This window comes from Solanum pennellii, chromosome 4 (genome assembly GCF_001406875.1).
Source record: "Solanum pennellii chromosome 4, SPENNV200".
Lineage (NCBI taxonomy): Eukaryota > Viridiplantae > Streptophyta > Magnoliopsida > Solanales > Solanaceae > Solanum > Solanum pennellii.
The window spans coordinates 72,251,858-72,265,379 of NC_028640.1; the positions used below are offsets into that span (position 1 = coordinate 72,251,858).

Sequence of the window (13,522 nt, forward strand, 5' to 3'; positions counted from 1 at the left end):
TTTTTATCGTTAGCAATTGAGTTTATAAATATGATTATAAGTAAATTCTGACAATTATATATATAAAATATTGTAAATTTGTGATTGTAAAGATACAAAATAAATAATAAAAGTTAAGTAATGAAACATAAAAAAAGAAAAAAAAAACTTTACGACTTTCTCGTTAAATTGGTGATAAGTTGAACATGAACGAGTGACTATTTATATTAATTATAATTTAAGGATTTAAACAATAGTAACAATAAAAACAAATGATTATTATACATGTCTCTTATATAGGTGTTTATTGATTTGTGATTTATATAGTGAATCTCAAGTTTCTAATGTGCTATATTCTAAATCTTGTTCGGAGGCTGCTCGTAATCTTATATCCCAGTTGCTAAATATTATTCATGTTGAGGGCTTTGGAAAATATTTGAAATTTTCGATTCTAAATAAAGTAAAACAGAATTAAAATAACAATGATTATAAATATATAAAGTAAAACAAAATTTAAAAAAATGAAAAAACTATATTTGAATTAATTTGTTTTTTTATGTGCTAGTAATTGAAACACTAAATATTTTTTAGTTAATTTGATATTATTAAAAAATATTGCATGATATTAGTATTTTAAATACTCCGTCTTAATTTTTTTTTAATTATTGTGATAAAATAAATATTTAATTCTTTTATTCAATATATCAACAATTTAAGAAAATAAAATTAAGAAATATTTATTAAAAGTAAAAAAAGAAAAATTAAAAGAAAAAAAAGATAAATAAAAGAGAAATGATAAAAAAGTAAAAAAAATATACCTTTATCCATGTGTCAATTAATGAATGGAGGATCACTCCCATTTGTAAAATTTTTCCTATCATGTGAGCAATCCCTCTTGTTTTGATCTCATTGTGTGATTACTTTTTAAAAATTGTACCAAACTGATTATATCTTAAACAATAGGTTATAAAATTGTATACGGCTGCAAACCATTCTATTTTATGGCCCGAGTGGCCATTTATATGAACTTAGCACAAAACCCGATTCAAGCCCCAATTTTACTTAACAAATCAATTCAAAATCCCCAACTGATATCCCTCGCTGCAAATACATTATGGTTCATTCCTGAAATATATTTTCAAATCTCTATTTATGCTAGCTATCCTTCCGGCGAACGCACTATTCCATCCGTATTTTCTGTTCGGCCCGGCGGCGGAGGACGGTGAAGTTTCGGTTTTTACTCCGGTTTGTTCAAAACCCTAAGTATAAGTAAACCCTAAGTTTACACATTGTTTTTGTGAAGAGACCTTAACATGGCTGGACCAATTCGGGAGCAAGCTCTACCGCTACTCGCGTCCGCTAACAACCACGGTGATTTGGCAGTAAAACTATCTTCGTTGAAGCAATTGAAAGATGTATTGTTATCGGCAGAGCCATCTCAAGTTGCTGAGCTTCTCTCTTATTTAATTGACCTTCAGTCTTCACCTGAAAGTCTCTTACGCAAAGGCCTCATTGAGTAAGTTCAATTGAATCTTTTTATCGAAATATTAGTATCACATTTTCAGCTAAGGTAACCAAGTGATGGACTTTGTTTGTAATTGAATTGGTTCTTTGTATTTGTATTAGAATAAAATTAGAAGCTTATTTAGGACTAAATATGTGTTTGGAAGGTGTTGCATTTTGTGATAGACAAGGATTGAAAGTTACAGCTTGACACTTTCTTTTCCATATATAAAAGGTAAGTCCTGCTATAATTTGATTGCCCCCTTGACATGAGAAGGTTGATCTACTGTTTGAGCCATCTACTTCTAACCAAGAGTTTGGGAGTTCGGTATACCAAAGTAAAAACATAAAAAAAGGATTACTTGCTGTTGCAATCAGTAGTTAATAAGTTGGAACAAGCTGATTCCAGAAGATTGTTGAAAAAGGACGTGCTTGCATGCTTTTGGTATTCTGATTTTATGTGTAATTGTTTCTTTTCCATGTTGTGTTCATCATTCTAACTTTATTCTGAACGTGTGTCAGGGTAATTGAGGCGGTTGGGATGAAAGCAAAGGAACATTTGTTGGTATTAATGCCCGTATTATTTGCATGCTTAAAAGATATGAATTCTATGGTGGCAAAGCAATCAGTTATATCTGGCATGAAAATCTTTTGTGGTGTATTGGAGGAATTATCATCTCAGGTTACACACTTGTTCATGATTTTGTTCTTTCTGTAGCTTGTTGACTGAGCCCATATCCAACATAGGCTTGTTTCATTATAATCATGGTTGTGATTCTTTTGAGGGGATCTTTGGTCACTTTCAGCTCGTATCCCAAAAAAAGTCCTGTCTCTTCTGTGCAAGGCTTGCGCACTAGGTCACTTTTTTTTTTAATTAATGATGTTATGTTTACAGTTCTAGACTTCTTAGTAATTTGAGGCCATGATTGCATAATTGATTTTCTATAGAAGTTCAACCCTTCAGTCTCCGATGAACTTCAGTTTGTACAGTTATGTGGAAAAAAGTTCAGTGAACTCAATTGATGCTATCTCTCATTAATTATGTGGAAAAAAGTTCAACGAACTTGAGTTTCTGCCGTGTTATTATTTCAATAACTTTGTATGACAAGTTCCATCAAATCTTATTGTAGAGCAAGGTTCTGTTTGTTGGTACTTCAAAAATTTTTCTTTCATAGCACCTCTGTCATTGTTGGATTTGGCTGTGTCTTCGAACTATATTTTTTATTATCCACAATGTAGTTAGGTGTGCGAGACTGTTTTTCTGGTGCTGATTTTCTATAGAAGTCGAAATTTTCTGTCTCCAATGAATTTGAGTTTGTACAGTTATGTGGTTCAGTGAACTCGATGGCTTTGACTTTTTTTGGAGCCCAATTGATTTAGAGCAAGGTTCCGTATTTGGTACTTCAGATTTTCTATCACATCTCTGTCATTATTGGTATTAGGCTATGTGTTCGAACTATAATTGTATTAATCTGAATAGAAGGGTTAGATAGAAATATTTTGGATGTTTATGGGGGTTACCAGCTGTATTTTGTGTAATGTCACTCACTCACTCTAGGACGGTGAAAGTACCCATCGGATGAGATGACTGTTCCGCTGCCGTCATTTCTTTGTGGGAGGAGTTCCAAGGGACAAATGAGTGGTCTGAATTTTGACGTTCATGTGGGCTACTTGTGGTTGATAGAGGAGAATACAAACGTGTTCACTTTGAGTAGTTCAGATTTTTTTTCTTGGATCAGGATGAGTAGTTTGGAACTTGGAATTAATATCCCAAAGAAGTTCAAAATAATACTCGCGAGCATAATGTGGTAGCAATAGCATAGGGTTGAGCCTGACAGGGACTGCATAAACCCATTGGGCCGCTATGCACAGGTCTTGGCTAGATGGGTGATGGTGGTTAACATATACTATAGTACCATACATATGCTAGTGATATTGTATTGGTGACTTGGTGTGGATGACTGACCAGTGATTTTTCTTATACTGATACAAAAGCTGGAACTTTGGCATGAGAAGTTCAATCTGAGTAAACCCTTCTCTTAATTGTTCAGTATGTGTCAAAATGCATTGATTTACTAGTGTTGATTCGTTAAGTTTTATCCTCCCTGTCCCTGTGCACTTTCCGACATACCATCTATAACATGTTTAATTTATCCTTCTTTCACAACAATTATCTTCTTCCCTAATAAGTTCGAAGATCTAAATGCTTCTTTTATAAATTATAGTTTCACCGGCACGGTATAGTTGAAAGGTGGCTTGAAGAGCTCTGGACTTGGATGGTCAAATTCAAGGATACTGTCTTTGGAATCATTTTTGAGGTATCTTGTTCTGCTCATGTAGTGGGTACTTGTTGGCTAGTGAACTTAACTATGGTAATCAATTCGGCTATAACTCATTTTTTTGAACCCATCTTCACAGCAACTTGGAATTTGTTTTGCTGATACTTGCCCTTTTCTTCTCCTTTGGTGAACTTTTTTCAGTTTTTCCTTGTTAGTGGTTCCACTAAACTTTATATTGGACATAAATAGATCATGGTATTTTGTACTCTATAAAAGACGATCATGATATATTGTGAACATACAAAGAGTAAAAATAATATTTTGTGAATGTTATTCAACATTATGCAAGAATTTCCAGCCGTCGGATATGTATATACTTTTTTTTGAGAAAGGTAACATTTACTTCTATATATCCACAGGTATACTACATCAAAGTGTAGTTCCCCACCAAAAATTTATACTTACATCAGCCCTAATATCTTCTAGTTACAGCCAGTCAATAACATTATATTCTGTTGAGAGGGTAATTCCCTTTTTAGATGCCTTGATCTCCATCGATTTATTTATGTTGGTTGGGGTGGTGCAGTAGATACAATCTTCTTTACCATATGTAACTACTTACTGGGCTACTACAGGAGTAGCCGTCTCTTTTAAGAAGGAAGAGTAAGCAAGATAATGTCCTGTTACTTGCTTAGCTCAGCTCTCTGGTTTGTTTCCTCTTAATGAAGCTTGGGCACAAAACAGGACTGTTATGGACATACATGTGTCACACTCTCCCTCTCTTTATGGACAAAGAATATCTTAAATCTCATTTAATAGCCAGTTTTGGAAGTAGCTACATTTTAGTAACAATGAGATGTCTTTGTGAAATATGTATCCAAATGCTCTCCTAATCCAGACTTATATTTCTTGTCTTCTACTCTGTCAATATCTGGGCGCAGGAGGGTATAGCAAAGGAAATAGAAGAATAAATAAATTCATTTTCAGGCCTTGCTGATATGTTTTAGGGATGTCTCTCTGCTAATTGTTTGGCATATGCAAATGACATGCTTTTCTTGGATATTCTTTTACAGGCAGTCCCTATTGGTACAAAATTGCTGGCGTCGAAGTTCCTTGAAACATATATTCTACTTTTCACATCAAGTGATTCAGAAAAATCTGGAGCTCAAGGTAATCATTTTCTGTTTGCTTAGTGGTTATTGTGTGTGCTTTGGATTTATCTTTTCTTCACATCTGCAGCTAAACATGGATGGACTTTTAATATTTCATGGGTAGTTGGTCATCACCCTGTTCTTGATCCAGCTTCACTTGCATCGGATGCAAAAAATAAAGTTGGCATTCTATTGGATTTATTGCACTCAGCTAGTTCTCTCCCTGGTTTACTAACCATATCCGTCATTAATAGGTGAGCTTTTATCCGTTTTGCACAAAAATGTTTATTATTCACATGGATAAGTGCTATGTTTGATCTCCAGGATGATTCTAAGTTCATCTAGGCTTTAGCTAGTTGAAAGCTTTTTGCGCATGATTCGTCCTTTTCTGTAGGAGAGGAGTCTTTCTTGCGAATGAATATAGAGATTGAGAAAATACACTCGACAAAACTAGTGTTGGTACAAGGTTTGGTTCGACATTTCTTGAGTAGATAGATTTTGACACCAAATTGGTGTGTCATCAAAATGATATTTGATTTATCATGAAAAAATGCTTTGAAAGATAAGACTCCTTAAGAACAAGGCATGTCTAACGAAGATAGTTGAATTATTATATTTCTTCCTAGGGAAAAGTTTTTCTTTTATATTGTTTATTAGCATCATTATTAGTAAATAGTCATCCTTCCTCAGCTTCTATCTCCTCCCTATTTTGAATTTTTCGGAATGTGTGAATTATTTTGTACTTCAGGGTGATAGGCAGAATTCATATTTTGATATTGGTGCCAACTTGCCTGTGTTTCATCTGTGATTGTCTAACTACATTGTAAATTTCTTGTATTCCTCTTTTGTCATTCAAACTTAAAATGTTGTTGCGGTAATGGAAGCAACTCAAAAGAGAACAAAAACTTTTATGGAAGCAACTGCTTATATTAGTCAGGGTAGATTTTAAATTTATGCCAGATCATTAATCTTAACTCACATCTGTAAATAAAGTGCTGTTGTATTGTGAAAGAAGTGAGCTGAGGGAGTGAATAAGGTCACTAAGAAAATAAGAATGCATACCAGTATATCCAACAGTGTGAACGTAGGTCCCTGTTTAATGTATTAGGACCTTCGCGAAAAACAGAAATTTAAATCGGTGTTAAAGCATGTAGCCAAGTTGAACTACAGTGCAGGGTCAATCTTTTAGTAGTTTCCTAGAATGGTATACTGCATGTTTATGCTTTACCAGTTGAGCAGGTCCATTGTTCATACTGTTATTATCACCTTGTTTGTGTAGAGTTTTCTACTAAGAATTGCATACATAAGCTGTTATTTTTCCTTATGAAAATTTTTGATCTTAAAGGTGGGTGTGTCGTCAATATCGTTGTGATCGTGTAATAAAATTGTTTTCTTTTGGTTTCTGATAGGATGGTAATACACTCGAAAGCTTTCTTTTTGTTAACCTTTGCGAAAAACATTAGAAGAAATTTAAATGGCTGTTAAAGCACGTAGCCAAGTTGAAACTACAGTGCAGGGTCAATCTTGTAGTAATTTCCTAGAATGGTTTACTGCATGTTTATGCTTTACCAGTTGAGCAGGTCCATTGTTCGAACTGTTATTATCACCTTGTTTTTGTAGAGTTCTCTACTAAGAATTGCATACACATGGGCTGTTATTTTTCCTTACGAAAATTTTTGACTTAAAGGGTGTGTCGTCAATATCGTTGTGATCTTCTTGTAATAAAAATGTTTTTCTTTTGGTTTCTGATAGGTAATACATTGAAAGCTTTCTTTTGTTAATCTTTTATATTATGTATGTGAAGTTAGGTTATCTTTAAGTCAAATACATTTGGCACCAGAACCTGTGTATGTTTTGTTGGATAGGCTCAAACTGGTGCAAGGCATCAAGATGCTTATCATTTATTTCTATGTAATTTGGCTAGACGGACTTACTATGGTTCATGTATTTTTATCTGTCTTTCTTTGATCTTTTTCTGGAAAAGATGTCATCTATTTATTTTTATGATGATGCTGATGCTGATTTCATCTTTATATAAAAACACTTTTCAAGTCAAGAAAAATGGATACATTACTGATCTAAAATACATTAGTGGAAATAAAGGAAGTACATGTTTATCGATTTTGATTTCATGATACTTGAAGTGTATATTTTTTGATATCAGTGGAGTGGTGTCTGTATCAGCTTGCGCACCTTCACTACTATTAGCTCCCACCAGTATAGGTACCGGGTAACTGTATCAACAAAACCTTAGACAAATGAGAAGAAAATCACGTACTTTTGCATCTTTTGGATGCCTATTAATGGAACACCTTACTGTTTAGCTCTTACTTAAGCATTTCCGTGATGCCTTTCTAATGCATTTTAATAACTTCACCCAAAAAAATTAATGGAACACCTCACTTCATCCAAAAGAAGAAGAAGAACTCACCTGCTTAAGATGTACATTAAAATACCATGTTTCTCCCTTATCTCAAAGAAATCATACGACTTCCCTTTTGTCCGTCTTAAAATTGTCAAATTTCTAGCGATCTTATTCAGTTATGTACTTTATATGCCTGCTACTTTATTATCTATCTTTATTAAGTGTCACATGTCATCTCTAAATAATCTCAACAACCTTTGGGAGGCTAAGTTTTAACTCTATTTTATGGTAAGTTTTTCTTATCCTATTACTTAATTTTAACTCTACTATTATCATTCATGTAAAGTCAAACTAAGAGAACAAATATGATTAAGCGGGATCATGTTGTAGGGTTCTAGTCATTGTTTATGTTAGACTAACAACAGCCTTGTACATGAGTAATTGGTGTGTTGATATTTTCCTGCTATAGTTGTTTGAGATATGTTACTGGTTGCTTTCATCGACAAGACATACTTACTTAAGTGTCTGTTATGTGACAAATAGATAATTTGTCTATTTGGGATTATTACGGTAGCTGATGTAGTTTTGTTATTATTTTCTGACAGTAACTGGCAATTGTGGCAGTGATCTCTGCCATAAGTATTTTTTAAGTTTGCCAGAAAAAATTACTCTGATGATCCTTTGTCATAACCTCTCAGTAAATCCCATATTGCCCAGCCAAATAAGACTTCTGACTCCAAAATTTTGGCAGTGACTGCTGTTTGATTTATTACTTTGAATTTATGGAGAGTTGACAGATGCTTGGTAATGGCTGTAGTTCAAGTTCAACTGCTTATTTTTGCTGTTATTGCAGCATGAGCCCAGCTTTTTAACGTGGAGTTAAAATGGCATTTTGCTTGGAATGCTGAACTGATGGTTCAGATAACAGATGTAAAAGTTAGCTGATTTCCACAAGATTGACAGATGGTAGATTAAGCGGTGGATAAATTTGTCACGCCATTTGGGATAAGAACTGTTTGGACAAGTTATTAACCAAGCACTGTACATTTCGAAGACAACATTAAAGTTTAGCAAATTTTTGATCTCTTAAATTGTACATACGGCATCATAACCTTGTAGTGTCTGACACTTTAAGTATTGTTTGATAATGTATTGCTATTTTTTGTAACATTGACACACTTCTTATTACCCAGATAATCTAATTCTCAACAGGGTTTTCCCCCTGGATAAACCTTCTGTTCTTACTTCTGTTTTCTTTTTGCTGCTGTTACGTCGTCAAGTTTACTGGATGACATGCTGTGTTTCACATTGATTTTGAACTTAGAAATTGGTGATACTGATTCTGTGGTATGATCACTTTTTCTTCATCTTGTCAAATATTTAAATTCCTCCCAAGCATGATTGTGTATTACCATGTGATATGTATATACTGGAGCTGCTGTAGCATGAGCATATCCAGCAAATATGTTGTCTCTTTGCATTGTTTCAAATAAAACTACATGATTATTAATGGTAAATAAGCAAAGTGTTCATTAAAACTTTTCTACTTAATGAATTTTGAAATCAGAAACAGGTGAAAAGCTAACTGGTTCTTGAATGAGAAATCCAATACTCTGGGGAAGGCTGCATGTAGATTGTTATGTTCTGTTGGAATTCCCTGCTTTTATGAGCACATCTTTATATTGCTTCAGTGTCTTGGTTGCTATTATCTGTGAAGGAATGTTAACCAAGTTTAGCAGGGCAACTCTTTCCGTCAGGATGAGCACATTCATCAACATCAGGACATTCTGTTCTGGTCTCCTTTTTCTTTGGAATGTCAAATTCTGACATGTTGTGATGTTGAACTTGTTTAAACATTAAAGCCTGTTCTCTTACCATTAGAAATGTTTTATCTAGCTGCTTTCAAAGATTAAACACCGTACTTCCATTTAGTTTGGATAGTAGGGCTGCACAATATTGTCTTAACATCATGCATGTAACAAGTAGCTTGACTTTAAACATTTAAATGATGAACTTGATGTCTTTCATTATGGCAACACATTAAATTAGAAAATAAATTGAGGATGATCAACTGAAGCTTTTTGCGCTTATTTGGTAAGGCAGTAACTACCAATTCTAAGAAGTTGTTCTCATTATAGTTTCAGATGAAAAAATTGCTCAAAATTCATGTTTTAAATGTATTAAAGTTTGAGCTGGTTGATTGAGCATGTTTACTTGATGCATGAAATATGGAACAAGATATCGTTAATTTGTGCTAGCACAATGTTCCTGATAATTGTTTTCCAGACGCTTAGCATTACGCAGAAGACATTTGAAAAAATGTCGCATGTTTGTACATAGATTATTCTGTTTTTCTCATCTTTTGTTCTGGTTTTGCTGGCTTTGTAAGTGTCAGGTACTCTAAAGGTTGTATAAACATATCGTTTTAGCATTTGACCACTGTGTTTACTTGAATGCATCTTTTCTTAATTATGATGGTTGTGCCCAGAAAAACACGAGCCTAGTTGTCGTAATCAATATAAGATAATATATGGTCAGCTGAATCCGGATCTAGTGGGGTTGAAGTAGATCCTCCGAGCTATTTGCTACAGCTCACAAGTCTAGTACCTAGTTAATCCTGCCCACCTAGATTGAAGGTGATGGGCTTACTCTGAGTGTTGTAGTTGGATTAGGATCCTCTGGTCTCGGTTTCTTACTCCTATGCCGCAATCACCCAGCTGTCCCTTTGTTGACCTTTTGTGATTGTTTTAGTGGCTTATCTTCTCCTAGGTAACATANTTGCACAATATTGTCTTAACATCATGCATGTAACAAGTAGCTTGACTTTAAACATTTAAATGATGAACTTGATGGCTTTCATTATGGCAACACATTAAATTAGAAAATAAATTGAGGATGATCAACTGAAGCTTTTTGCGCTTATTTGGTAAGCCAGTAACTACCAATTTTAAGAAGTTGTTCTCATTATAGTTTCAGATGAAAAAATTGCTCAAAATTCATGTTTTAAATGTATTAAGTTTGAGCTGGTTGATTGAGCATGTTTACTTGATGCATGAAATATGGAACAAGATCTCGTTAATTTGTGCTAGGACAATGTTCCAGATAATTGTTTTCCAGACGCTTAGCATTACGCAGAAGACATTTGAAAAAATGTTGCATGTTTGTACATAGATTATTTTGTTTTTCTCATCTTTTGTTCTGGTTTTGCTGGCTACTTGCCATTTGTAAGTGTCAGGTACTCTAAAGGTTGTATAAAGTATCGTTTTAGCATTTGACCACTGTGTTTACTTGAATGCATCTTTTCTTAATATGATGGTTGTGCCCAGAAAAACACGAGCCTAGTTGTCGTAATCAATATAAGATAATATATGGTCAGCCGAATCCGAATCTAGTGGGGTTGAAGTAGATCCTCCGAGCTATTTGCTACAGCTCACAAGTCTAGTACTTAGTTAATCCTGTCCACCTAGATTGAAGGTGATGGGCTTACTCTGAGTGTTGTAGTTGGATTAGGATCCTCTGGTCTCGGTTTCTTACTACTATGCCGCAATCACCCAGCTGTCCCTTTGTTGACCTTTTGTGATTGTTTTTGTGGCTTATCTTCTCCTAGGTAACATAAATTATATGGTGTACTCTTTGATGCACGTTGTATTTATTTTGGGTGATTGGTCTGATCAAATTACTAATGGTGTGACTCACATTCAGGATATTTCTAAAATCAAGTTCATAGCAAGCTTAGAATTCATGCTTGCTTTGTTTTAAAGGATGACATGAGTTCAGGGGACGAAGAAAATGGCTTTTGTGGGTGCTAGTTGGTTGACATAGCCAATTGACTACATAGTATGGTTTTAGAGTGCCCTTGTTTTAATGTTCTTATAGATTTAGGATTTCTGCTGATAATCTTCTTTTGCTTAGGACGTTTTATTTCCATGGAGACATAATAACTGATTGACTCTCTCTGTGTATATACACACATACACACACAGAGAGAGAGAGAGAGAGAGAGAGAGACTGCACCTCCAGTTTCCTGTTTTACCATATTTCCTAATATACAATGAAATTAATTTTTGAAGAAAATTTAATGAACTATCATTATCAAGTATCAACCTAGTATTTTGACATCCTTCACTTCATGGACTGCTTTCTCTCTTGCAGCAGATTGTCTTTGGTGGGGTATATATGTTTTTTAATTGCATGCTCGGAATTTGTGTAAGAGAGTGCATTAGTGCTGATCTTGTGAAAGTATCTTGGATCAAGAAACAATGCTTGTATATTCAAAAGCAAAAACATGTGAAATTTCTTTGAGCTAAAGTTTGATGTACATTCTCTTGTACAAAGTGCTTCAGCGAGTAAAATGTTGATCATGCCATTTAGTTTTCTTTCCCAATTTTCAACAGAAGAGTTAGCTGAAATTCTTATAGAGTTGAGCTTCAACTTTCTCCATATTTCAGATATTTGTTTGATACTACAATATTTGTTACAATAATCAAGCTGTTTAGTTTCCTTACAACTGATTCTAGTGGATGGATCTTTTGACCACCTGCAAATAGGGTAGCGAAAATGGTGACATGATTTAGTCTATATGCCAACACTGGTCAGTGTATATTGTGATTTCGTTTGCAGTAGCGAGCCAAATTTTGGTTCTGGTACGCCTGGTTTGAAGTTGAACTTCTATTGTGATTGTTCGTGGTCACTGAATGTTACTTGACCATAGTTGTAACAGATCTAGTTTTTCCGGTGAACCTCTTAACTCTAATGTTCTAATTGAGGGGCCATCCTGCTGTATAATATCTGAAGATGCGGAATTACTTATATGGGTTTGTGTTTGACGTCTCCTGATGCTTTATAGTAATATGTCATAAAAAGATGTACTTGTAAAAGAATAGACAAATCTAGTGGTTGTGGTTGAGTATAGATCTGTTGAAAAAACAAAGGGGTTTTTGTTCCTACTTCCTAGTGAATAATGTATCCTTGTTTAGAGGTATGCATATTAAGACTCCTTAATGTGTAATGGCATAATTAGCATGCAATGTGTCCAAGACGTGATTTTGTAATAGAGTATGATGGACACATTTTTGTCTCGTATGATGTGTGCAGTATCTGTATGTTTGTTTACCTTACTTTCTTTGATATGCGATACTTGAGCCGAGAGTCTTCGAAACAGCACTTCTACCTCGAGGAGGTAGGGGTAAGGTCTGCGTACACTTTACATCCATGAGGTAGGGTTAAGATCTGTGTACACTCTACCTCCCCGGACCCCACCTATGGGATTTCACTGGGTGTTTTTGTTGTTTATGATGTGCGCAATATAACAATCCTATTCTCTTCTTTAACATCTTCTCTCCCAACTCAACATCTTACTACGTGGTTCTTTCCTAAGGCATTTAGGGTATAAGGAATAGCAAAACTGTGTTGTGGTTGGCCTTTCAAATTGGTCAGATCGTGTGTAAAAATGTCTCTTTGATGTTGTGTTACTTGTCTCAAGAAGATATGGACATGGATATTGCTCAGGTAGTTTTTGCTTGAGAAAAATGTGTGTGCTAGTAGAAGGATAGAAAATAATAGAGTATAGCTTGCAAGTGCATCCCAAGCTAAAAGTTAATTTTTCCTATTCAAATTATTTGTTAACTGAACTTCCAATATGTCTCAATTTCTCTTTTGCCTATACCTCCATCTTCCCATACTGCCTTTAACAATTCGAGGATTTCCTTGACTAGAGTTATTACTGATATCTTCTGCTTGGATTTTTTTGCAATTTCCCTTAATTTCTGATCTTCTGCAATTGTTCTCTATCCAAATACTACAACAGCAGGCATCAAGTAGACTAGTAGAGAAGCCAGCTGTTTTCTCTAAGATCCAACATTATGAGATGTAAAATTTAAAGATGGTAAAGAGTTGAATAATGAACTTGTATGCTGGTCTGAGGATACTTTGTCCTAAGAAAAAGCTACTTTGGTGTGCCACTAGACTAGTAGGTCTTATCTGTGCTTATTTCTGGGTTGCGGTAACACTTAAAAATATCTTTTGGGTTAGGCATCATGGTAAATTTTGTTTTGTAACTTATGGGGTTACTTTGCCTGCTGCCTGCTTATGATAAACCACAGTGGTGCATTTGTTAGTTTTGTTATTAAAGGTGGACAATTAAAATAAATTGGTAGTTCTCTATGTTCGAATAGTAGTTCATCTGTGGTAGATTATTGAGGTGAAGTTGTAACCTTGCTTCATAATGTCAGTATGTTTTCTTTTCT

The 13,522-nt window shown here is 34.5% G+C and overlaps 1 protein-coding gene across 1 annotated transcript in view; it reads left to right on the top strand.

Annotated features, from left to right (window-relative positions):
• The first annotated feature begins 1,009 nt into the window (after window positions 1-1,009).
• LOC107017817 overlaps window positions 1,010-13,522 on the top strand; it is a 30,468-nt gene continuing 17,955 nt past the window's right edge. The window contains exons 1-5 of the mRNA XM_015218089.2: window positions 1,010-1,495; window positions 2,005-2,164; window positions 3,708-3,800; window positions 4,835-4,931; window positions 5,001-5,166. Of these exons, the coding sequence (XP_015073575.1) occupies window positions 1,293-1,495; window positions 2,005-2,164; window positions 3,708-3,800; window positions 4,835-4,931; window positions 5,001-5,166 (719 nt within the window). The 5' untranslated portion in view covers window positions 1,010-1,292. The remainder of the gene's footprint in view (window positions 1,496-2,004; window positions 2,165-3,707; window positions 3,801-4,834; window positions 4,932-5,000; window positions 5,167-13,522) is intronic.